The 24,553-nt window shown below is 51.0% G+C and overlaps 1 protein-coding gene across 1 annotated transcript in view; it reads left to right on the top strand.

Moving 5' to 3' along the window:
• Window positions 1-1,758: 1,758 nt before the first annotated feature.
• ZFR2 (zinc finger RNA binding protein 2) overlaps window positions 1,759-24,553 on the top strand; it is a gene marked incomplete at both ends in the record, with an annotated part of 42,311 nt that continues 19,516 nt past the window's right edge. The window contains 5 exons of the mRNA XM_079702263.1: window positions 1,759-1,811; window positions 20,154-20,385; window positions 21,346-21,466; window positions 21,933-22,124; window positions 22,253-22,527. Coding sequence (XP_079558389.1) covers window positions 1,759-1,811; window positions 20,154-20,385; window positions 21,346-21,466; window positions 21,933-22,124; window positions 22,253-22,527 — 873 coding nt within the window. The remainder of the gene's footprint in view (window positions 1,812-20,153; window positions 20,386-21,345; window positions 21,467-21,932; window positions 22,125-22,252; window positions 22,528-24,553) is intronic.

The following is a 24,553-nucleotide window of genomic DNA, read 5'->3' as shown; positions in this document are numbered from 1 at the left end:
ACTAAATCACCCATACGGCTTTCCTTGGCACCCTGGGCTTGCCATAGTTTCCATCCAAGAACTAACTAGCCCTGTGCCTGCTTAAAAGGGTGGCAAAAGAACACCACCCCACCACGGTTGGTAAATGTACTCTTTATTTTTGCCTTTAAAAAAGTAATAGAAAAAATTGAAATAATTGTAGATTCACATGGAACCTGTAAAAAATCACACAGAGAGATCCCATGTACCCTTTTCCACCATGTTACCCAATGGTAACATCTTGCAAAATTATAGTATAATGCAGTAGCACTATTGCTTTTGATATAGTCAAGATACGGAACATTTCAATCACCACAGGATCTCTCATGTTGTCCTTTTATAGCTACTCCCACTCCCCATTACCCCCTCCCCATTTCCTTAACCCCTGGAAATCACAAATATGTTCTCCATTTCTATGATTTTTGACCTTTCAGGAATTTTATGTAAATGGAACTTTTCCCACTCAGCATAATTCTCTAGAGCTTTATCCAAGTTGTGGTGTGTATCAAGAGTTTATGCCTTTTTATTGCTGAGTAATAATCCATTTATAGGAAATGTCCAGAATTGGCAAATCCATAGAGACAGAAAGCAAACTAATGGTGGCCAGGGGCTGGGGTGGGGGTGGGGAAATGACTGTTAAGGAGTTCATGGTTTATTCTTGGGTGATGAAAGTGTTCTGGAATTAGTCGTGATGGCTGCACAACTTTGTGAATATACTAAAAACCATTGAATTGGACACAGTTTGGCAAATTGTATGGTACGTGAATTATATTTCAATAAAAAAGACTACCTTAATTGTAATAGTTTGGTTATGATCTGCTTCCCTGAATCTAAGTTCTTGAGGACTGGTGCCATGCAGCTTACTGTTGCACCCCCCAAGATGGCCCTGCCTATAGTAAGTGGGTCTAGAAATAGCCCTCAAAATGAATTACCCTTAGAATAGGGTTTCTCCACCTTGGCACTGCTGACGTTGGTGCCAGGTCATTCTCTGTCATGGGGGCCCTCCTGGGAACTGTGGGGCATTGAGCAGCATCCCTGGTCCCCATCCACTTGATGCCAGGAGCACCCCCAGTCGTGACAACCACAGATGTCCCCAGACACTGCCCACTCTCCTCTGGGGGCAGAACACTCCAGTTGAGAACCACTAATTTAGAGCCACTGAATTTTAGGTACTGGAGCCTTAGAAGGCTCCACGAAAAGACTGGCACCCAGGGGGCTGCTGAAGGGACAAGCAGGACTTGGCCATATCAGTAGGGCCACATTCACCCAGCCAGAAACAGTCAGCAGGGTAACCAAATCCACCCAAGGGCACAAAAAGGAAAATCACTTCCAGCCTCGAAATCCCCAAGCTGAGAGGTTAAAGAGAAGGAGGGGAATCCGATAAAGGGCGGGGCTTGCGGCGAGGGGCGGGGCTTGAACTGAAACAGAGAGGGCCGGATCTGGGGCTTGGCGGGAAGGGAGGGGGTCGAGCCAAAGACCCCGATACTGGGCACTCACAGGGAAGGTGGGGGCCCCAAGCAAGGGGTGGGGCTTGCGGTGGAGCGGGCTCAAGGCAAAGACACGCCCCCAGGCGCAGACTAGGAAGCGAGAAGGCGCAAGCTTCGCGCGGGGGGCGGGGCCTGGGGCGCGTGGCGGGGCGCGAGCGGCACGAGGCCTGGGCGCGGGCCGGATGACGTCACGCGCCGGAGGCCCCGCCCCTTCGCGCCTCCGGGTCAGCGGGCGCGCTGTGGAGAAGCCAAGATGGCGTCTAGTAATTATTACGGCTTTGCGCAGGGCGCCGGCTCGCCTTACAGGTAATGGCCCCCGCGCCGCCCGCGCTGCCCCGGCCCCGGCCCCGGGGAGGCCGCGGCCCCGAGTTGTAACTGTCAGGGAGAGCAGAGGGGCTCCTGACGTGGGAGAGGGTTCTGGGCTTGTCGCGGGGATGGACCTGAGGGGGCGCCGAGATCTGACGAGGGGTGGGGCTGCCTGGGAGGGTACCTGGCCGGACTTGGGGAGGGGCAAGGGCCAAGGACGGAGGGCGGGGAGGTCAAGCCTCCTGACTTGGGGTCGGGGTAGGGAAAATTCGGAGATCTGGGAGTGCACCTGGCGGGGCAGAGGGTGGAGCAGAGACCTCGGCGAGGGAGAGCGGAGTGGAGGTGGGATGGAAGACAGCCCTGGAGGGGTTCCTGGCCAGGCAGGGGGATGTGGGGTTTGAAGGTATGAACCCTGATGGGGGGAGGGGGTGTGAGAGAACACGGAGACCTGGGAGGGTGACGGGGGTAGAGGCAGAGGCATGGGGGAGGGGGATAGAGGCCCGACTGGAGGGGCGGGCAGAGACTTGAAGGCGTAGCGGTCTTGACCTGAGCGAAGTCCTGAGACCCAATAGGAGAGTGGGCACCTGGGGCTTCCGGGGGAGGGAGAACAGTAAGGAAGGGTAGAGGGACCTGGAAACTCAGTGGAGGAGGCGACTGGATATTTTAAGATCTCCTGGCAGACAGGGGCCAAGGGAAGAGCCAGGGATGGGGGTGGGCAGGGATGGGAAGCAGCCAGGGGAAGGAGGGCTCTGTGGGTAGAGACACATGGGGTGTGTCTGTACCCCAAATGTACACACGCACATCATTCTCCAGGGCTTCTCCTTGGAGCCTGTCTGCGGTCTCTCAGTCCTTCAGCCTGGCACTCCAGACCAGGTCCCAGGCGGGGATGCAGGCAGAGCGGGCATCCCTGGGGGAAAGTGCTCCCCTACCCACTTTCCTTTGTCGCCCTGGTGTCACTTGCCGACTGGTAGCCTGGCAGAACCTCCTGGGCCAGTTTCTCACAGACTGGATTCAAACCGCCCCTTAGATAACTGAGCGACAGGTGCCTGCCACACCACGGGCCTTTTAGGGTTGTTTCATGCTCTCATTCAGCACGTTGAAAATAGGTAAGGCTAGTGGAAAGTTAGTGTCCACTCCTCCCTCAACCCAGTTGTTGTGGTGCTGCTGTGTTCTTTCCTGTGGGATCAGGAGGAATTCGGTCAGGCCTTGGAACCAGGGGTTGTGGAACTTGGGAGAGCTCTTCCTGCTTTCTGTATCCAGAGTGGTCTGAAAGGTGTAGTGTTGGCTGGTCATGGAGTTTCTGTCAGGGAAAGAATGGCTACAGAGTGTTACATTTTTATGTTATCCTTCCCTGTTTCCATCATCCTTGGTGGTACAGCATTCTTATTGCCAGTGCTTAGTTACAGCAGCAGGACTAGGCTAGGCTGCCAGAGACCACGCCCTTTTGGAAATGTTCTGCCCCTCTGCCTGCTTGCTGCCACTGCTTTCTTTCCTTTCTCTCTCCTTTCTCTTTCTCCTTTTTTTCTCTCTTTCTCCGGTGCATTATTCAGTGAGATGCGGAGAATCACTTGAATGTTACGCTTTCTATTAAGATTACCTTCCAGAGGAGAAGTTTGAGCACTTAACTGGTAAAACAGGTAATTGCGGGCCTTCAGCAGATGTTTTTGTCATTTACCTGAATTAAGGTATTTAAACACTTTGGCACAGCTCTTGTGTGGATTCTGATGACTTAGGTGATACAGTAAACACACATGTGACTAAGGATGTTAAACTACCATGAACTGAATGTCAAATTAGTCTGTGTCTTTAGAATTGTCCCCAAGGGTGTGTGTTATTCCTTGAGAAAGGAGTAGATTTAACTAAATCAAAAACATAGGAATCATAGCAAAATCAATTTTAGTCTCAGAAAACCTTGAAACAAGATAATCTGCGTTGTCTGAATAGTTTTAAGTTAACTAGACATTCTCTTTTGGGGGAAACAACTTTTGCTTGAATCCTTCAGCTGCTTTTAACGTATATATTTCTTACATAATGTGCCATGGAAAAACTGATCACGTAACAGATTTTGTGAGTACCAACTTTATGGACAAATACTGGACAACAGTATTTACAAAGCCCATTTCATGGATTGCCAAAGCAAAGATGACTGTTTATTTCTTAGAGGAGTTTTGCATAAGTTTTTTTGGCTTTTAAAATTGGTAACCATAGCCCTGGATAGTAATATTCCTTACATTGTCATCCATAAATAGGGTTGGCATCGGAACTGTTCTTAAATTGCTGTTCAGTAAGAATCGGATGCACACTTACTCTTGAAGTTATAAGAAAAGTTTGGAATTACTTGTAAATAATGATGATTTTCATTTATTTTACTTTAGGTGGTCTTTTAAATCTCACAAAGCTTTTTTAGACTTAGAGTTAGTGCTGCACGTGTTCAGAATTAAGGATTAATCCCATGTGGAAAATTGAATCTGACAGTGTGTTTAATTAGCACTGAATGCAGTTTTCAGTTGTGAGGCTGAGAGCTGCTCAAGAAATCCAGCAGAGTTCTGTGCAAGTTAAGTCGAGTTGGTAATGAAAGCATTGAGAGCTCAGAGCTGTACGGTGGATGTCCCCAGGGGTGGAACGTGACAGGCGGGCCAGATCTACTGTGATATTTCCCTTTTCTAGCAGTTTTGTCAAAATACCACCCATCTAGTGTAGCTGGCTCCCTCTACCTTTGCATTCTTGTTAAACCTAAATAAGACAGCTACTGGGTTTTGGTATAATACTTGATTTCCCATCAGGAGAAGTTCTATTTTAATAAGCTTTTGGCATGAATGTTAATAGCTGAATTCCTTCATCTGGAGAATATCAGGAAGTTGGAAGCCTGATTGGAACCCCATCGAACTCTGTTAGTGGTGGGTAACAATATGAAGTGCTGGTTACTGATTCTCTGTATTGAATAAGTCCCAAGCACTTGATATATCGTCCAGTCCTCACAGTAATCCCGTGAGCTAGGTATTAATGATACCCATTTTGCTGATAAGGAAACGAAGCTCGGGGTGCAGTAACTGGTGTAGGATCCCCAGGGTGGTGAGTGGTGGTGTCTGGCTAGGAATGAGGGCTGCCTGACTCCCAGGCCATGCCTTTGCCCCATGGTAGGGCATGTCTGAGCCTGGGGAGGTGCTCGTGGTGGCAGACCTAGCCTGATGCAGCCGCTCAGCAGTGGAGCCTGCTGGGGGAGACTGGGTTCCGCCATTCTTTACGCTGTCACCTGGATCCTGCCCCTTTAGTTTGGGTCCTAGTCAGGTTGTGGTTTAGGGCTGCATTCTTCAGACCTTGTAAAAATTACTTGCTCTGGAGTGGGGAGGCCGAGGAAGTATCTGGTCCAGTGTCATGGGGATGGTAATGATAACCCAACCCATGTCTCTCAGTAATCTCTTCCAGAGGCAACAGATAGCTTGGGAAGGGCAACAGAGCCCACGTCAGCCATGGGGGGCAGCATAGGCAGCCCCAGTGCTGCCAGATGAAAAATCACCCATTAACACCACCCAGGCAGGAGACCCCTGCCCTGTCAGGTACGGCTACGACCAGATTCAGAATGGTCCTGTTCATACCCAGGCCAGCCTCTGTTGCCTGCACACCATCTCTGCCCTCCCTGGTCTCCAGGCCCTTCCAGAGTGAACGTTACCCTCCAAGGCCTGTCTGTCCCCTGAGCTTAGGTCCCAGAAACACAAGCTGCCAGAGAGAATCTGGTGTCATTGCCTCAGGGACTGGGGTGCACCTGCCACCACACCCAAAAGCAGGAGAGTGGGGCTCGTGGGAACCTGTAGTTGAGTTTGAAGCAGTCCTGACAATGATTGCACCTCAGCAGCACTTCCCGCTACTCCCTGATGGGATTGACTGGAGGCGGACCCTGGGAAAGCAAGGCACAGGAGTTCTCCTTTTACAGTGTGCCTGCTGTTGTTTTCTTAAAGACCCATCTCAGAAAGGCTCTCAACTGCAGGCGAGACCTGATTTCAGTATATTTTAAGGAAAACCTTTCAAATGACAGAACTATACTATCTGTGTTCCAACCACACGTACATTAGGTACATTTAAAATTTTTGAAGTGTGGATTTTGAATTTTCATTTTATCCATTTTAGAGCGAAAAGTCAACTCACTAACATCAGAGCATAAGTTAATTCCTAATAGAGATTTTTTTCCTCAACATATTCTGTTTCTGAATTTTTTTAAGTTTTATATTTTGTCTGGATCTACCAATGTGTGTATTTAGAATGATCAGAACAAATACATCAAATTTAAAAGCATTTTCAAATGATCCTTTAAAATTCTTTTTTCATGTGAGTGTAATTGGTGTTCTCTTATGTGGTTATGGAGATAAGGAGACAAAGACCATTGATCTGGATGAATAACTGAGCAGTCCTAAAAAGTAAGGGAAACGTGTAGAAAAGGTATTTATAAACCTTGTATTCATTCCTTATTTTATAGCCTATATTTTATATTCATTATTTTATATTCATTCTGTATTCATTCTTTATTAGTAGATCAAAAGTTTGTGAACCTTCAGATCAGGGATTGCAGATGGTCTTGTAAGGAGCAGACACATACATGTGTGAATACCGTCTAAGATAGAGGATAGAGGGTCTGTCAGGGGAGGATTAAAACAGCCTGCGTACCCCACTCTCCCACCTGTCATTGACACATGGCACTGAACCCAGAGTGGCAAGTCTTCCCCGTTTTCCAGAGAACCCACAATTCCCTGTCCTACGTGAAATCCCTCAAGTTTTAAATACCAGAACCAAAGTCAGACTGTGTGAGACAAATGACACCTGCTTCCACTTTATGACCTTGCTTTCTGTTCTTAAAAGTTTAATCACAGAAGGATAACGTAGAAGACATTATAGATACATTTGATAATTAAAAGGAATAGTACGTATTCCAGCTAGAAGGAGGAGCCCTCCTTTTCGACTAGTTTTAGTCGATTAAGAAGGTCATGGGGTTTTGCGTGTATGTTAAGAAGATAATACCAGTTTTTGTCTTCATCACGGCTCTGAGCTGTTCAGATAGCTTATTCATCTAAGGTGAGAAACGCTGTCTAATTCAAAACAAAATTAGGAAGTTTTTACAAAGCGCAGGGATTTTTTGCTTGTTTCTTTTGTTTTTTTTGTATGTCTGTGACACCTTAAATCTGAAGTGTGCTCTTTACTCATAGGGTATTCTAGAATCTTGGTAGGAAAAGCTTTTGGTACCACCCAAGGTCTAACTGGTTGGTAATTGTTCCGTTGTTCTGTCCCTTGCACTGAGGTATCCACACACCAGCTGGGAACTGACATTCTCTGCCTGTCCTTTTCTCTTATACTTGCGTTAGAGGGTAATTCTAAGCTTGCCAGACTTTTTTAGCTAGAAACTTCATTTGTAAATATTTGGGGGAATGGGACTTCTTTTTTGGTACATATTTTGCTTTGGGCAGGTTTTTTTCTCCCCCCAGAGGTAAGTTGCATTTGCAGCACATCACTGTCCACTTGCATATTTAAATTAACTGTTGACTAAGAATTGAGAATTGCTTCACTTTGGTTCTGTAGCACTTTGTAGTTTGGAAATTCAGTTTTGTTGACGGAGGTTGACTCCTTGTGAGTTTTGCTCTCTGGGAACAGAATGAACTATAATGTCTAAGACTCTTGGAATGAATGTTTTTAAAATATATTTTATTTATTTATTTATTTATTTATTTATTTATTGGCTGCGTTGTGTCTTCCGTGGCTGTGCGTGGGCTTTCTCTAGTTGCCGGGGGCTTCTCATTGCGGTGGCTTCTCTTTTTGCGGAGCACAGGCTCCAGGCATGCAGGCTTCAGTAGTTGTGTCACACGGGCTCAGTAGTTGTGGTGCACGGGCTAAGTTGCTCCACGGCATGTGGGATCTTCCCGGACAAGGGCTGGGACCCGTGTCCCCTGCGTTAGCAGTCGGATGCTTAATGACTGCGCCACCAGGGAAGCCCGGAATGAATGTTTTTAAAAAGCCAGTGGCTTCTTTTAAATTTTGAATGTCATTGCTTGAATCAGGGTTGGTGGTTCGACGTCTGTTGTACTTGCTCATGAGAAACTCACACTGGCTGTCTAGTCCCACCTCCCTCTGTTGACACGAGAGGCCCATGTGCTAGACCAGCACAGATGTTGCTGTGGAGGTTTTTCTGCCCCTTAAAGCAGCAGGAGAGGGCTGGAACCACGGATGAGCCCTTGCTGTGCCCAGAACAGCGTTTCACCTATTTGGTTCATGGCAGCAAAAAGGCACGGCCGTATTGATCCTGGTTGGGCGTCCTCTCACTTGCACTGCTTCTAGGGAGGGCGGGTGTACATAATGCTTTTTCTTTAGCTTAACCAGCATGTATCAACAAGATGGCATTCTTAAGCATCTGGCCAGCGGGGCTAACTATGCAGCCACCTTCCGCGTGAGCACCACGTTCCTTTTCAGAAGGACGGAAGAGAATTCCGGGAGTTCCACTGCCAAACAGAACATGGCTCAACCTCAATGCTCAGGAAACTCCCGTCACCAGTCTCTGGAATCCCTGCCTCGGGAACACCAAGCAGCCCAGTGGCTTGGTCTTGAGGAGCTAGGCTGGCCCTGACTGGGAGCTGGAGACTCCTGACTATATTTTAAAGAAGGCTGCAGATGGGCGTAGGGGAATGAAATTCTCCATCAACTTCCCAAGAGCCCAAGGATTTAGTTCATCAGATCCCTTTCCAGGATGTCTTCTGGGAGTACCTGGGTCTGAAATGGGTATTTAACATGGAGAGTGCATATAAGGCTTTCGTGGAAAAAAAAAAAACTTCTGTTGGAAAAATCAGAATTGTTATGGGAATGAATGTATGGTATGTTATATGTTTTGAATATAAAACCCTTGTGAACTGAAGTGCCAAATGAAGTCATCTCTCTGGGTGTGTATGTATGCGTGTACCCACAAAATAACAAATGTGATCTTATTGCCAATAAAACAGGTTTGAAAATATCCTCCCTGATGAATGTCTTGAGTGTGCATGTTAACCTTGGGTATCGCCCTTCACAGTGCACCGTCTAAGCTCCGAATGTTCCTCAACCCTGTGAGTAGTCACAGATGCACCTGGGAAACTGAGCTAGGTCAGGATGCTGGAGCCGAGGTTTTCTCCCCATAGCACTGCAAAGTAGGTGATCGTTGAGGTTGTGATTTCCAAGTGCTAGGCACTCAGGTTTAACCCCTCATTCTGGTTTAGTTTCTGCCATTGGGGTGGGGGTGGGGGTCCTTAGGAGGAGGGATGATAGATAAGTGGGTGATAAGTGGGTGAAGAGCTATGCCCTGGAAGGAAGAGTCCATGATTTAAAAAGAAAGCACTATGTAAGGTTTCTCAGCACTGTGATTCCACAAAAATCTTTCTTCCACTTGATTTTTTTTCTCATACTCTAAATGTTTTGTTTGTGTGCTCACTGAATGATTCTTTGAAAGCAGTCTGCAATAGAGATCATTGTTACAGCAAACCCAGAGTGACTTGTCTTTCCTCCTGACCATCCCTGTGACATTGCATCACCTGCCTGTAGATTCCTCAGATGCACCCTTCTGAATTGAGGTCTACACTCAAGGTGCAATGTGTCCTTACGATTGGCCTTTTAGGAGCAAGCAGAGCGTGTACCAGAGAGTTCCCTGGGTCGGGGAATGTGGCCTCTCCAGACGAGTCCCTTCCATCCCTGGGCCTCCGTGTCCCCATCAGTTAGGTGACTCACTGAACAAGCTCATATCCATGGGTCTTGCCAGCCTTGCATTCTCAAATCTTATCTAGACGATGCACCCAAAGAAACCTGACTCCCCAAAACAAAATTCAGACCAAAAAGCCTGCGACCCAAAGACAAGGATGGCAGCCAGGACTTGTGAGTCTGCGTCACACAGACGTGCTTCAGTCCCATTCTTCCTGAACCAACAGGTGCCGGTGTTTTCTCCCCAGCTTCCCGCCTCAGCTCTTCTCCCTGCCAGGCAGGCGGCACCCACTGGGCCCTTGTTGTCATGGGGACAGAGGCCCTGGGCCTTGTGGTGCAGCGGCACCCTCTCCCTGTGAGCAGCAGGTGACTTCAGACAGCAGCAGCACAAGCTTAGGCCCCTTGCTTGAGGGGAGGCTTCACCAAGAGTAAATGTGTGACTCTATTCTTCAACAACCACTCCCAACTCCTTGCTCTTGGTCGAGGTTGAGAATTGGTAGCCTGCAGACCATGTTTGATTATCACACCAGCTCTCTTCGGCCCGTGCAGTGGGTTTTTTACTTGCTATATTTGAGTTAGGTGCCAGTATTTTAAAATTGGGAGACTTTCCAAAGATTTCTGGTATCATTTAAAATGGGAAGATCTGGCCACTCTGGGCTGCATTGTGAACTCCTGTGCGAGGCACTGTAGCACATGAGTTCTTGTTTGTCACGCCATCCCGAGAGGTAGGTGTTCCCATTTTACAGGTGAGTAAACTGAGGCGAGGAAAGAAGTGACTCGCTCAAGGCCCCGCGGTGAGCAGAGCCAGGATTGGAAGCCAGGTGGTGTGACTCCTGTTCCCATGCCAGCTGTTGGACTGTGGCTCTTCTCCCAGTTCCTAAGCTTGAAACCCCTGTGAGCCCTTCCTTGATCTTGATCTTGATCTTGGTCCTCGGTCCTCATGCAGAACCCTCGCGTCCTCAACCTCTTCTCTTAACCTTGCTCTAAGGGAGTGTCTCACTTGTGCCTGCAGGATTTTCTTCCATGGAGGTGACTGACGACAGGGGCCGTCTTGCCATTGAATGAGGATTTATTACATTTTCCAAGAGAAGGGAACACGCCACGCCGCACAGGGGCACGTAAACTTTGCCTTTAATCTCAGCAAATGCTTTTTGCTCTCCCATTCAAGGAGAGATTCTTAAGCTGGGGCCTGTGAGGCCCCAGGTGATTACCGGCAAAACTGTGCCATTTCCAGGGAGTCACAGAGGGCCGGAAGTCACAGCTTTCATCTCATTCGTAAAAGGACCCAGAAAAAGGCTATTAGAAATTGACCTCTCACCAAAGGGAGCCGGAGAAGAGGTGTGGGGACTCTCCCTTCAGACTTGGGGCAGGGAGCCTGGGCGGGAGTGACAGCCTCTGCTGCTGACTCACCTTCCTGCCCCCTACCTTCAAACGTTAGGCTCTAATCCCCGATCCCCAACCCCGGGCACCCCGACCTTGCAGGTCTGAGTTTCTCAGATTGTTCTCTGTGAGGCCGTCCTGGGCGCTGTGGGGTGTGGAGCAGCATCCCCGGCCCCCACCTACTCGATGCCAGGAGCCCCCCAAAGTGACAACCACAGATGTCCTCAATATCACCCCGTTTCCCCTGGGGGCAGGATCACCCCAGGTGAGAACACCTGCTCTAGATTACCTAGATTTTGACACCATATGGGCCATGCCTGAGGAGTCTCCCATGAGCTGTTTTTTGGCTAGCTCAACTCCTAAAACCTCGATGTGGTAGATTGGTTGCCAAAACACTCCTGTCCTTTATGTTGTTCCTTCTTATATCCACGCCCTTTCCACTGTGACCATGTGGCTCTTCCCATCTAGAAATTATCAATACATCCATTTCCCTGGCCCTCGAGCCTGGGCTTCCTTGTGCTCCTCCTTGGCCCGTAGATTGCAGCGGAAGTGATACTGCCATAGACTGAAGGTTTATACACCCCCCGCCCCCCATTCATATGTTGAAACCTAACCCCCAAGTTGATGGCATTAGGAGGTGGGGCCTTTTGGAGGTGATTAGGTCATGAGGGTGGGGTCCCTCATGAATGGGATTAGTACCCTTTTAAAGGGACCTCAGAGAGCTCCCTCACCCCTTGTGCCATTTGAGGACACGGCGAGAAGATGGCTATCTATGAACCGGGATTCAGGCTCTCACCAGATACTGGTCTGCTGGTTCCTTCATTTTGGACTTCCCAGTCTCCAGAACTGAGAAATTTCTCTTGTTTATAAGCCACCCAATCTATGGTATTCTGGTGTAACATCTGTTCGAGCTGCCAGTCCTGTTCATGCCTGTTCTAAGCCTAGACCTCCAGAGCCTTTGCACACGTCCTCTCCATCTTGGGGGACCCTGCCACATGAAGGGCCCCCGGCTGGACTACTGGAGGAGAAGATACTACAAGGAGGAGGGCTTCAGAGCCCGTTGGACAGCCAGGTGCCCTCCAGAAGTGGAGCTGCCTGCTGCTGACCTCAGATGCAGCCCAGCCCAGCCTACAGAGTTAGGAACAAAATAAACGATGGCTGTTTTAAGCTGGGGATCAGCAAGCCAGCCTTTTCCTAAAGGGTCAGAGAGTAAATATTTTCCACTCCATGGGTGTCTTAGTTCAGGCTGCTGTGAGAAAACACCACAGATTGGGTGGCTTGTAAACAACAGGAGTTTATTCCTCTGGAGGTCTGCGATCAGGGTGCAGGCAGGGTTGGGTTCTGGTGAGAACCCTCTTTGGGTTGGAGATGCTGACTTCTCACTGTGTCCTCACCTGGAGGAGAGTGGAGTGGGGAGGCAAGCTCTCCTGTGACTTTTATAAGGGTACTCATCCCATCACGGGGGCCCCACCCTCATGACCTCATCTAATCCTAGTTACCTCCCAAAGGCCACACCTCCTAACACCATCACATTGAGGGGTAGGGGTTCAACATAACAATTTTGGGGAGACACAAACATTCAGCCCACAGCAGCGGGCTACACTGGGTCTGTTGCAGCTACAGAGCTCGGCCACTATAGGGCAAAAGTGCTGAAAGCAATACATAAACAGGTGGGCATGGCTATGTGCCATCAAAACTTTATATTTTGACACTGAAATGTGAGTTTTGTATAATTTTCACGTGTCATGAGATAGTACTCTCTTAACTTTCTGCAACCACTTAAAAATGCAAAATTCATTTTTTGCTCATGGGCTGTGCAGAAAACAGGCAGTGGGCAGATGTGGCCATACTTGGCCTAGCCTTCTTTTAAATCCCTTCCATTTCTTCCTTTATCCCGTCTGGGCTCCACCGTGCCGAGCCCTCTCCTGAGAAGGGCACGAGTCCCATGGGACGTGCACCCTCCCCAGCTTGAGGGCATCCATGCTCCACTTCCGCAGAGCTTGCTTAGCTAAATAAAAGCCAGGCAACACGTCATCCTCCCGGACCACAAACAGCTGTGTGTTGCCCTGAGCCGTTACTCAGGTGGGTCTACTGTTCCCTTTGGGGTCACAGCTACCACTTTGACCATAGTCACGAAACGTTTACTTGAGTGCTTTGCAAGCCCCGTTTTGGGTGTCTGCAAAGCCCTCGACCACTGGGAGCTGACCTGGCTGAAATTTGCATAGGTGACCTGAAGTGGCCTCTGTGTGTCTCCTATCAGCTTTGCCCTCAGCTTCTCCCCTCTACAGCCATCACCACCTGTCTAGTCTGCTCGAGCTGCCGTAACAAAACACTACAGACTGAGTGGCCTGAACAATGCATGTATTCGTCACAGTCTGGAAGCTGAACATTCAAGATCAAGGTGCCGGCAGGGTTGGTTTCTCCTGAGGCCTCTCTCCTTGGCCTGCAGATGGCTGCCTTCTTCCTGTGTCCCTGTGTGGTCTTCCCTCTGTGTGGGCATCCCTGGTGTCTCTTCTCATAAGGATACCAGTCCTATAGGATTAGGACCCCACCCTTATGGCCTCATTTAATTCTTTAAAGGCTCTGTCTCCAAACACAGTCTTATTGGGGTTAGGGCTTCATGTGAATTTGAGGGGGGCAGGCACAACTCAGTCCACAGCACCACCTTAGCACCCTAAAACAGGACAGATCTTGTCCTGAGACACCGTGGTGACTCCGGATTGCTTACGGGATAAAACTCAGATTCTGCCTGGCATCCCGGAGTCCTAAGCCCACCATCCAGCCTCCTGTCACCCACCCCTCCTCTGTCCCTCAGCACACAGGGCCATTTCCCTGTCAGCCCCTGTGCTCTTCTCCCTTTCCCACGTGTGTGCCAGGCCCTTCTCTCAGCCCAGGGGGCTGCATCTGAGCCCCTCTCTGGAATCCCAGTGTTCTTCATAGGTGAGGCCTTTTCAGGCTCTGGGTTGGAGGGGGAGGCTCCTGCTGCCTGCTGGGCTGTCAGCACATCTATACTTCTTCTAGACGGTGTGTCTCTGTCTCCCCCGCCCCTCCCCCAGCGTCTCAGCTGTTTGCACATCTGAGTAGAAGGGGGCAGGGGTGACCTCCGGTGAGATCAAGGGCGTTTCAGCATCCCACATGAAACTCAAAGCTGATATCTACCCTGACCCTGTACGCCTCACAGCCAATCAGTCTGCTCACATCTGTGACGTTTGCAGGCCCTCGTCATAAAACTGACGAGAGTCACCCTGCAGGGCACGGGAACACCTGAGATCTCCCACCACTGAGTTACATCAAGACCAAATGGCTTGGACGCCCAGCCATCTGTGGGCAGACTCTCCTTTTGTCCTTGACTTTGGTCTAGCTCAGTGGTCTTCAAACCTCAGGGTGCATAAGCATCACTACTCAGGGTCATATACAACCAAAACATGTCCTGAATTCTTAGTTTACGCCCACAAACGTGCTGTCTCGAGCCTGATCCCGAGTCACAGGGCAGCCAGCAGTGTCCCGGTGATCCTTCTGGAGTAGGGTCTGGACCAGCTGTAAACCAACACATGATGCTGCCCATCTGCAGCTGGGGTCTCAAAGCTGGTGCCCTGGGATTGGGCTTTTCCTAGACCAGCGGTTCTCACCCGGACAGTGTCTGGGGACATCTGTGGTTATTTGAACTGGGGACACCTCTGGCATTGAGTGGGTGGAGGCCATGGATGCTGCCCCACAGCCCAAAGTGCCCAGGACGGTCCCCTACAGAGAGTGATCGGGCTGCAATGTCAGCGTTGCCTGGATCGAGAATCCCCGCCCTAGACAGAACAGGCCGTTTGATCTCCTGGCCTGGAACAAGGTCAACAACCGCCCACCTCACTGGTTCCCTAGGTGGGGCCCCCACCAGCTGGAGACACAGCTTTTGAGCTGAGCTGGGTCACTGTGGGAGCAGGTGAAGAAAGCCCCAAGCTTGTCTCTACTCCCTCGGGCCCTCGGCTAAAGGACAAGACTTTCCCTCCACCGCAGGAGACACTTTGCCTCAGCACCCTCAGTTGGCACCACTTGGTGTGCTGGGTCTTCAGGACTGGGGGCGGAGACCCTTCTGGAGGTGGAGGCCATTGGCACGCTGGGAAGCCAGGCAAGAAGGAAAGCATCACTGCAGTGCTGATGGCCTCTTTCCCAGCAGAGGCAGCAGGGCTCAGTCCAGAGAGTCCCAGGTCTGTGCTCACACTTGGACTCCAGCACTCCCGCCCTTGCAGCTTGGGCAGCTCAGACCCCTTTGTCGAGCCTTCTGAGTGCCTTCAACAGCATGGCTTTTTATCGTCTTCCCAAAGCCCATCCCATCCGTTTTCCTTGCCCGTTTGGGTTGGTCCACAACTCTCCCATGTGACTCAGGAGAAGGTGGCCCCAGCTCCAGGTTAAATCCTGATGGATCTGAGGCAGCCATCCTCGCCCCATTCTCCTCAGCTGTGCCCTGTTTGGAGCAGGTCGTGTGGGACCCAGGCTGGACAAGAAGCCATGAGGGGAAGCTGGCACAAGAAAGTATATACAGAACATACATAGAACATGTGTAACAGTAGAAAATGGGGAATAGCATGTGGTGGTTTTAAAATATTGCCATAAATTCTCATACTCAGTATTCATTAAGAGAATTCATATTCCATATTCCCATAAATAAATTCACTCCTCCAAAAGATGGTGCTTAATCCTCTCCCCTTGAGGGTGGGGTGTATTTAGTGGTTCACTTCTAACGCAGAATGTGTCAGAAGTTATGCCATGTGATGTCTGAGGCTCATAACAAGGATAGCTTCCACCTGGTCCTTCCTCTCTCTCTCTGGCATCTCTCATTCTGGGGGAAGCTGGCCGCCATGTTGTAAGAACACTCAAGCAGCATTGGGAAAGGACCAACCATGTTAAGGAGCCATCCTGGAAGCAGATCTCACTACCCCAGTTGAGCCTTCAGATGATGCTGTCCTAGCTGACTTTTTTTTTTTTTTTTTTTTTTTTCTGGCTGTGCTGTGCAGCATGGGGAATCTTAGTTCCCCAACCAGGGACTGAATTCATGCCCCTGCATTGGGAGCACGGAGTCTTAACCACTGGACCACCAGGGAATTCCCCCAGTCGACTTCTTATTGGCAACGTCTTAAAGACTCTGAGTCAGAGCCCATCCATGCCACTCTCAAATTCTGACCAACAGAATCTGTGAAGATGGTAAATATTTATTATTGTTTGCAGCCACATCGTTGGGGGTAATTTTTTAAATTGAAGTATAATCACTTACAATATTCTATTGGTTTTAGGTATGTAACATAGTGATTTGATATTTTTATACATTACAAAATGATCACCACGATAAGTCCAGTTATCATCTGCTACCATGCAAATTTATTGCAATATTATTGACTGTATCCCCCATGCTGTATATTACATTCCTCAGACTTACTTATTTAAGGACTGGAAGTTTGTACCTCTTAATCTCCCTCACCTATTTAACTCATCCTCCCAACCCCCTCCCTTCTGGCTACCACCAGTTTATTCTCTGTATCTATGAGTCTGTTTCTGTTTTGTTATGTTTATTCATTTGTTTTATTTTTTAGACTCTTCACGTAAGTGGGATCATGTGGTATTTGTCTTTCTCTGTCTGACCTATTTCACTTGGCATAATACCCTGTAGGTCTATCCATGTCACAAATGGCAAGATATCATTCTTTTTTTACGGCTGAGTAATATTCTATCGTGCACGAGTACACGTGCATGCACACATGTGTGTGTGTGTGTACCTAAGTATCCATCGTTAGATGAATGGATAAAGATATATATCTCCTTTATCCATTCATCTATCAATGGACACTTAGGTTGATTCCATATCTTGGCTCTTGTAAATAATGCCGCAGTGAACATAGGGGTGCATAATCTTTTTGAATTAGTGTCTTTGTTTTCTTCAGAAAAATCCCCAGAAGTGGAATTGCTGGATCATACGGTAGTTCTATTTTTAATTTTTTGAGGAAGCTTCATACTGTTTTCCATAGTGGCTGCACCAATTGACATTCATTGGGGGTGATTTTTAACTCTGCAATAGAAACTGATATATAATATAAATACTTACCAATAGTAAAATAGGCAAATGAAATATAGTCAAACAAATGAATAGCCTTCACAGTTTGAGAGGCCCAGGGCAAAAGTACAAATGGAAGCCAGCATGCCATGTCTAAATATTTCAACATTATAGACCAAGCTGGCAAAAGTTAAATACAGTATGTTCTGTCCCACCTACCTTAACAAATATACCTTTCTAATGACCAAGAAGAAAAAAAAAGAGTGATGCTAGGTTTATAGTTGTCAAAACATCAAAGGTTATCATTACTGTGCGTGTCTGGGCATTCTGGTGATGGGCTGATGATGTTTGGGTGTCTTAAATAAAATAAAAACATACTAATTCATAAATGATTATATATTCTGTAAAATGTATTTTAGGTGCTTTCAGTTCAGCATGAATGATGTTCGTGTAATCAAGATTTTCATGTCATTTGAGTTTTGTTACAATAATGACCCTGTCATGGGCTGACTTGTGTCCTCCTAAAATTCACATTTGGGTGTTAGGTATTGGGGGTTAGGACTTCATTGCTAACTAAAGAATGTGACTGTAGGAGATGGGGTCTTTAAAGAGATAATTAAGGTAAAATGAGGTATTAGGGTGACCCTGATTCAATATGACTGCTGTCCTTATAAGAAGAGAGATTAGGACATAGACACACATAGAGGGAGACCATGTGAAGATGCGAGGAGAAGATCCCCGGGACCCTGGCGGGCCAGGACCCCACCTGCGATTGGGCTGCTCCCACCCACCATTTCCCAAACACCTGACTGTAGGCCATACTAATATTTCCTGAGCACCTGCTATGTGCCAGGTGCTACTGTAGTGCTGGCAAATAGCTTGGGACCCACCTCAGTTCCTGTGGCTTCATGTTGGTGGAAGGATTGCGTCAGGCGGTGCTGGGAGGGAAAATCAAGCAGGGTGAGGAGGCAGGATGACGGGTTACAGGGCCCTGCTGCTCTCCAACAGGGGCTCAGGAAAGGCTGGAGAAGGAGGTGAGGAAGGGAGCGAGCAGGTGTGGGAGGGGATGGGGGCAGAGGGCCTTGGAAGGGTTCTGAGCAGGAGGGTGACGTGGTCAGGTCTGTGCTTTGAGCGGACCCCTCTGGCTGCCAGGAGGACGAAGAGATGCTGGCTAGGAGATGGGCAGGGGCGATGCAGTGGGCTCTGCTTGACCCTCAGCAGGGCGCTTCCCTCTCCCTGGCGGGTCCCTCAGCCCCCAGGATGGCCTGGATATCACCACCCCCATGTTATCCCCATTTCTCCATGGTCCTCCCTACTGGGCAGTGAGCCACTCTGGGGGGCAGGAATGACACTGCAAGCATCACATGTGAGTCTAGCATCGGCCCAGAATGTGTGCGAAGGTGCCAGTGGACAAGTGCTGCCAGCCGTCGTCCCTCTATAGTCAGATCTGCCTGCCTCTGAGCTGCGCACACGCCTTGCCTCATCCCCTGCGGCAGCGGTCCCCAACCTTTTTGGCACCAGGGATCGGTTTCGTGGAAGACAGATTTCCCACGGCCAGGGTGGAGGGGATGGTTCAGGCAATAATGCAAGCGACGGGGAGTGGCAGATGAAGCTTCACTCGCTCTCCTGCCCGCTGTGCACCCCCTGCTGTGAGGCCCAGTTCCCAACAGCCCGCAGACCAGTACCGGGCTGTGGCCCGGGGGTTGGGGACCCCTTCCCTACAGGGTTTGCGGGAACATCCTTCTTTTAAAAATTGAAGTAGAGTTGATATACAATATTGTATTAGTTTCAGGTGTACAGCAAAGTGATTCAGTATTTTCTTTAAAGATCTTTTCCATTATAGGTTATTATAAGATACTAAATATAGTTCCCTATGCTATACAGTAGGCCCTTGTTGTTTATCTATTTTCCGTATAGTCGTGTGTATCTGTTAATCCCATATTCCTAATTTATTCCTCCCTCCCCTCCCCTTTGGTAACCGTAAGATTGTTTTCTATGTCTGTGTGTCTGTTCCTGTTTTGTAAATAAGTTCATTTGTATTATTTTCAGATTTGACATATAAGTGAAATCATATAATATTTGTCTTTAACTTACTTCACTTAGTATGAGAATCTGTAGGTCCATCCATGTTGCTGCAAGTGGCAGTATTTCGTTCTTTTTTATGGCTGAGTAATATTCCATTGTATATATGTACCACATCTTCTTTATACATTCCTCTGTCTATGGATGCTTAGGTTGCTTCCATGTCTTGGCTATTGTAAATAGTGCTGCAGTGAACATTGGGGTGCATATATCTTTCTGGATTAGAGTTTTCATCTTTTCTGGATATGTGTCCAGGATTGGGATGGCTGGATCATATGGTTGCTCTATTTTTATGTCTTTATTTATTTTTATTTTTAAAGTTTTTGGCCGTTCCATGCGGCTTGTGGGATCTTAGTTCCCTGACCAAGGATTGAACCCCGGCCCTCAGCAGTGAAAGCGCTGAGTCCTAACCACTTGACCACCAGGGAATTCCCATCTATTTTTATTTTTTAAGGAACTTCCATACTGTTTTCCATAGTGGCTACACCAACGTACACTCCCAACAACAGTGTAGGAGGGTTGTAGGAACTTTCTTATATGATTCTTCTTGGTATTGGGCTAAACTCTTTGCCAATACCCTTCCCCGACAAACGGGCTTTTACATTTGAGGACTGTCTACTGGGTGACTGGTATTTAGCAGAGTGACAAGCGCGGGGATCAGAGAGATCTGGGTCTGAATCCGGCACTTGTTACCTGTCCTCAGAGTTTCATCTTCCAGACAGTGGGGACAGACCAACAGATGGACATACAGACAGCTGGCAGGGCCTTCTCTGAGGGCAGGAAGGTAGGGATGAGGTGAGGCAGACAGAAGACCTCAGCACCGGGCTTCCTGCAGAGTGAACCACAAGCAAGAGCTGGTCCTTATAGGTAAAGAGTTCTTAGTTTAGCGTTAATCGACCTTCCATGATTCTTCTCAACTGTGAAAATGGGGACCAGGCTGGCTCCGAGCACTCAGGGTTGCTGTGAGATTGTCTTAATTCATGAAAAGCGCTTCCAATGGCGCCTGCGCTCACAGAAGAAAGGTCTTGGACTGGAGGCATCCAAGTGGCTGATGTCTAGTGTCAGATGTCATTTTTGTGCTCAATGCAGGTTCTCGAATGCCAGGATCTAACGCTGCCGGGTTCTCTGTTTATCTGTGGTTCTAGCGCCCAGCCTCCGATGGCTTTTCCCCTCCCAGCTGCTGGAACCAGCTTGGCCGTGCAGCCCACTCCTGGACTGGGCCCTGCCCTGATCCCGTTTCCCGAGGCCACCCAGCCACCCAGGCCCATCACTCAAGCGGGGTATGGCGGGTACCAGCGCCACCCCGGCCAGGACCTCGGTTACGGTGGCCAGCCCCAGGAGCCTGTGCCGGCGGCCACCACGGCTCCCTCCTACCAGGTATCAGCCTGACTTTTCTCTGCCCAGCACCAGTCCTTCCTTGAAAACGCAATCCAGACGGGCTATCACCCGCCTGATGCGCCCATCCCTGCCCTTAGAGGGGATGGGGGCTGGGCTTGTCCTTCCCGGGCCTTTCCAGTGCTGACGATGCCCCCTTCCTGACCCTGAGCTCTAGGACCGCAGATCCGGCAGCTGTGTTTCCACGTGGAATCGCCAAGGCGTCCCACGCACCATGTGGCCCAACCCCCTGAGCCTCTGTCACCCACAGCTTGTTCCTGATTTGCTTGGCCAAGCTCGTACCCACTTGGCTCCGTCCCCTCCCTCCTTTACTCCCCTTTGCTTCCCCAGGACCTCTGGGACTTCTCCCAACCTCCCATCCTGAGTTCCTGCCCTGCTCCCAGGGCTTCCTCTCGGCCTCTTGGTTCCGTCCTCACCTCCATGCAGTTAGTCCCTGGTCCACCCAACAGCTCATATCTCCCTGTGAACCAGAATCCAGCCGTGCTCCCTGCTGCCCCAGACCCTCCCGGCGCCCCCGGCCCCGCCGGCCCCCCCAGCCCCTCTCCTGGTGCTCGCAGCCCTCTGCTCCGACCAGCTTGCGGGTCTCCTGCCGGCCCACCCGCTGCCCCCCACCAGGGCCTCTGCTCCCTGCCAACCCGGCCAGGATCCCTGTCCCCCGTCTCCGCACGCTTGCCTCCTCCTCCGAGCCGTCCCCGGCAGCCCTTGTCCCGTTGCATGTTCCTCAGAGCACTTTTGCTCTCAGACATGAGCATCAGTTTTGAGGGAGCAGGCCACATCCCTCTCCCTGGTCGCTGCGTCCCCAGGTCCCCAAACAGAGGCTGGTACAGAGCAGGAGCTTGGGAACCACATGCATGCAGGCCTTGCAGGGGGCGAGGAGGGGGCCTTGCCCCACCCTGAGCACCTTTCTCCTGCTCTATGTTCCCCATGGAAACCCTCTCGCAGGACAGTTACAGCTATGGACCATCGGCAGCCGCTGGTGGCTACGAGAACAAATGGGACCCGCCACCTGCTGCTGGCCAGCCTCAGCTCCCAGCCATGGCCACGGCCACGCTCTGCCCACCAGGTGGGTGGGTCTCTGCAGGGTCAGGGCGGGGGCAAGGGGACCTCGCTTACATGGGAGGGACCCCAGGAAAGTCAGGTTTCAAGTGCTTCAGGTTCAGAGGAGGTGCAGCAGTAGCGTGGGTCTCAGGGCTGTCTCCTCAGATACACCCCGAAGTCTCCACTAGTCAATGGGCCTGTGTGTGCCAGAGAGAGGGGCGGGGAGACCCAGACAGAGAGATGGGGGAGAGACGAAGGTGGGGCTGGAAGTGTTTTCCAAGGAGGTGGGTTCTTCTGAGGACTTGGAGTTTAGAGATTGGGGAACCCGGGCTGCGGCCTCCAACACAGCTCAGACACCCGGGCTTCACAGCCAGTTGCGCCCAGGCCGTGCCAGCTCCCGGCAGCCGGGCCGTCGTGTTGGTCACACTTTCTCTGCTCCCTGGGCCCGGTGTCACAGGAGTGGCTCTGCAGAGGCTGTGCTTGCTCTCCAGGGCCCCAAGGAGCCTACGGTGGCATTGGGTACAACCAAGCGCAGCCCCTGCCACAGGTGCCCACCACCGAGGCGGGGCAGCTGGCCAGCACTTCGCCCTCCACCTCCACCTACCCCCCGGCAAGCAACGCTCAGCCCGCGGCCTCCTCCCTCTCCACGCTGCCTTCCTCATCCTCGTTCGGCCCGTACACTGGTAAGATGGTGGTTTCCCCCGCAGGCATGCAAATGCAGGCTGTTCCTTTTATTTGCTGCCGAAATAAATGTGGTCCTTTCCTCAAAACCAACCCATCTCCCCCTCTCATTTTTCTCTCCGCTTCTTAGGACCAAGCTACCTGGGCTATGATGCATCCCCGTACTCAGCGGTCAGTCCTTACTATCCCCCGCTGCTCCTCCCACAGATGCGGCCGCCCCCGCTCCCAAAGCCCGTGGACTCGTCCCTGTGGGGCGGCTCGGGAAGCAATCCCAGTGCCTGTTGCACCGACAGCTTCGCCAAGAAGCTACCAGTTGCCACCAAGCTGCCGAAACCCAGGGGTGGCCCCAAGCAGCTCCCGCTTCACTATTGTGACATCTGCAAGATCAGCTGTGCTGGTCCCCAGGTCAGCCGCCCTCGCCCCACGCTGGGCAGGCCCTGGACCTTCCTGCCCCCATGGGTGGGAGAGCCCTCCCTTGCCCCCTACGACCGGCCAGAGGTCAGGGTCATTGCCTGCTCAAAAGAGATCTGTTATTAATTTGCAATGCCAAGTGCGCATCAGCATAACCTTAAAACTGCCTGGCGTTCTTGTGAAAGACACGAGAGCGGGCCCGGCGCTGGTTGTTGGCCGCAGAAGCGTGGTCTTGCACCCTGAGGCCACCTGCAGCAGGGAGGCCCTCAGCGCACCCTCCTGGACACGACGGCCGGTAGGCGCAGCTGGTCACAGTGCACCTTTGCTGCAGGGCCATGTAGGCAGAGCTGTGCAGACAGGGCCGTGTAGGCAGAGCCATGCAGACAGGACCGTGTAGGCAGGGCCGCAGGCGGGTAAAAGCAGCACGTTCGTGTGCGTGTGCGGGCGAGTGCACTGCTGTCTAAGCAAAGGACCTCCCCAACCACGCTCGCAGGTGACCCACCTCGCTCCCTGCAGAGATCATCAGACGCTAGGGCTGGTCCTCACAAAACACCCCGTGTGGATTTTGTCTTGTTCTTAGTACTCTGAGAGAAAGCTGGCACCGTGGAGGCGTGCAGAGACTCCAAACTGCAGACTCTAGAGGTGTGGGAGGAGCCCAGAACCCCTCATTCAGCCCAGACTTCCCTGGCAGAGGGACGAGGGCCGGGCGGCCCGCACTCAGGGCTGCGTCGTGAGGGTTCTTGGCTCCTCTCACCAGTCCAATACAAGGTCTGCTCCTGTGATTCTAGACTCTTTGCGGCATCACGTTGAGCAAGGGTGTGACGCTCCCCATGGCCGTGGGGTGTGACGGAGCGTGGGCATGTGAGCATCACCTGAGTGGGTGTCGAGGCCTCTCTGAGCCTCGTCTCCCTGTGGGACCGGGTTTCCCCAAGCGTGTCCCCACTCGGCATAGCATCTGTTACGCAGACATGTCAGCTCCAGTTGTTCCCAGCTTTTTGTTAATGTTAACAGCGCTTGTTCTTTGGACTTTTCATTGAGGTAGTGGTGGTTTCACAGGTGGTTGTAAGAAACACCGCGGAGGGCTTCCCTGGTGGCGCAGTGGTGGAGTCCGCCTGCCAATGCAGGGGACGCGGGTTCGTGCCCCGGTCCGGGAGGATCCCACGTGCCGCGGAGCGGCTGGGCCCGTGAGCCATGGCCGCTGAGCCTGCGCGTCCGGAGCCTGTGCTCCGCAACGGGAGAGGCCACAGCGGTGAGAGGCCCGCGTACCGCAAAAAAAAAAAAAAAAAAAAAAAAAAGAAACACCGCGGAGAGGCCCACGTGCCCTCACCCAGCGCCCCAAGTGCTGACGTTTTGCCAAACTACAGTCACTATCACAGCTGGCATGTTAGCCTTGAACCTGTCCACTGAGTCAGAGGTCCCAGGTTTTACCAGTCTCACTTGCACCTGCGTGTGCCTGTGTGCACGTGCGTGTGCATGCGTGCGGTCTGCTCCGTGCGAGCTCATCACCTGCCCAGGCTCGCGCATCTGCCTCCACCGCCGAGATGCCGGGTGCTTCTGCAGAGTCCCCGTGCTGCCCTTTCCTGCTCGCCCCTCCCGCGCCCACCCAGCGCCGCTTGACACACGGTTAACGTGGAAGCAGCCACGCATGGCCTCCATCTGCATCGGAAGGACTTGGTCGGCGTGGCCTCCCTGCAGCGGGGGCAGCACTTCTGCCTCTCTTCCGGGCACCTGTCTCTGAGTCCAGGACGGCACAGTTGGCGGTGCGGTCTCTGTCCCGGCCGAGCGAGGGGCCGCCAGGACAGCTGTGGGCTTCAGGAGCCGCGGGGCACCAGGCAGGCCTCCTTCTAATGCTCCTCTGGGTTTTTTCTCATTCCACATCTGGTCCGTGTCTGTGATGGAGAGTCAGGCACGGGGATGGCACAAACTGCGAACATTTGTTCTTTCTACAGGCTCAGACTCTGCGAAGCGTGTTCTGAAGTAGTTTACTGTTGGCGCTTGGTGTATATCCTTCCAGGCTTGT

Source organism: Hyperoodon ampullatus, assembly GCF_949752795.1.
Source record: "Hyperoodon ampullatus genome assembly, chromosome: 4".
Lineage (NCBI taxonomy): Eukaryota > Metazoa > Chordata > Mammalia > Artiodactyla > Ziphiidae > Hyperoodon > Hyperoodon ampullatus.
The sequence above is the reverse complement of the archived record's forward strand: the minus strand, read 5'-3'. Positions and strand labels throughout refer to the sequence as shown.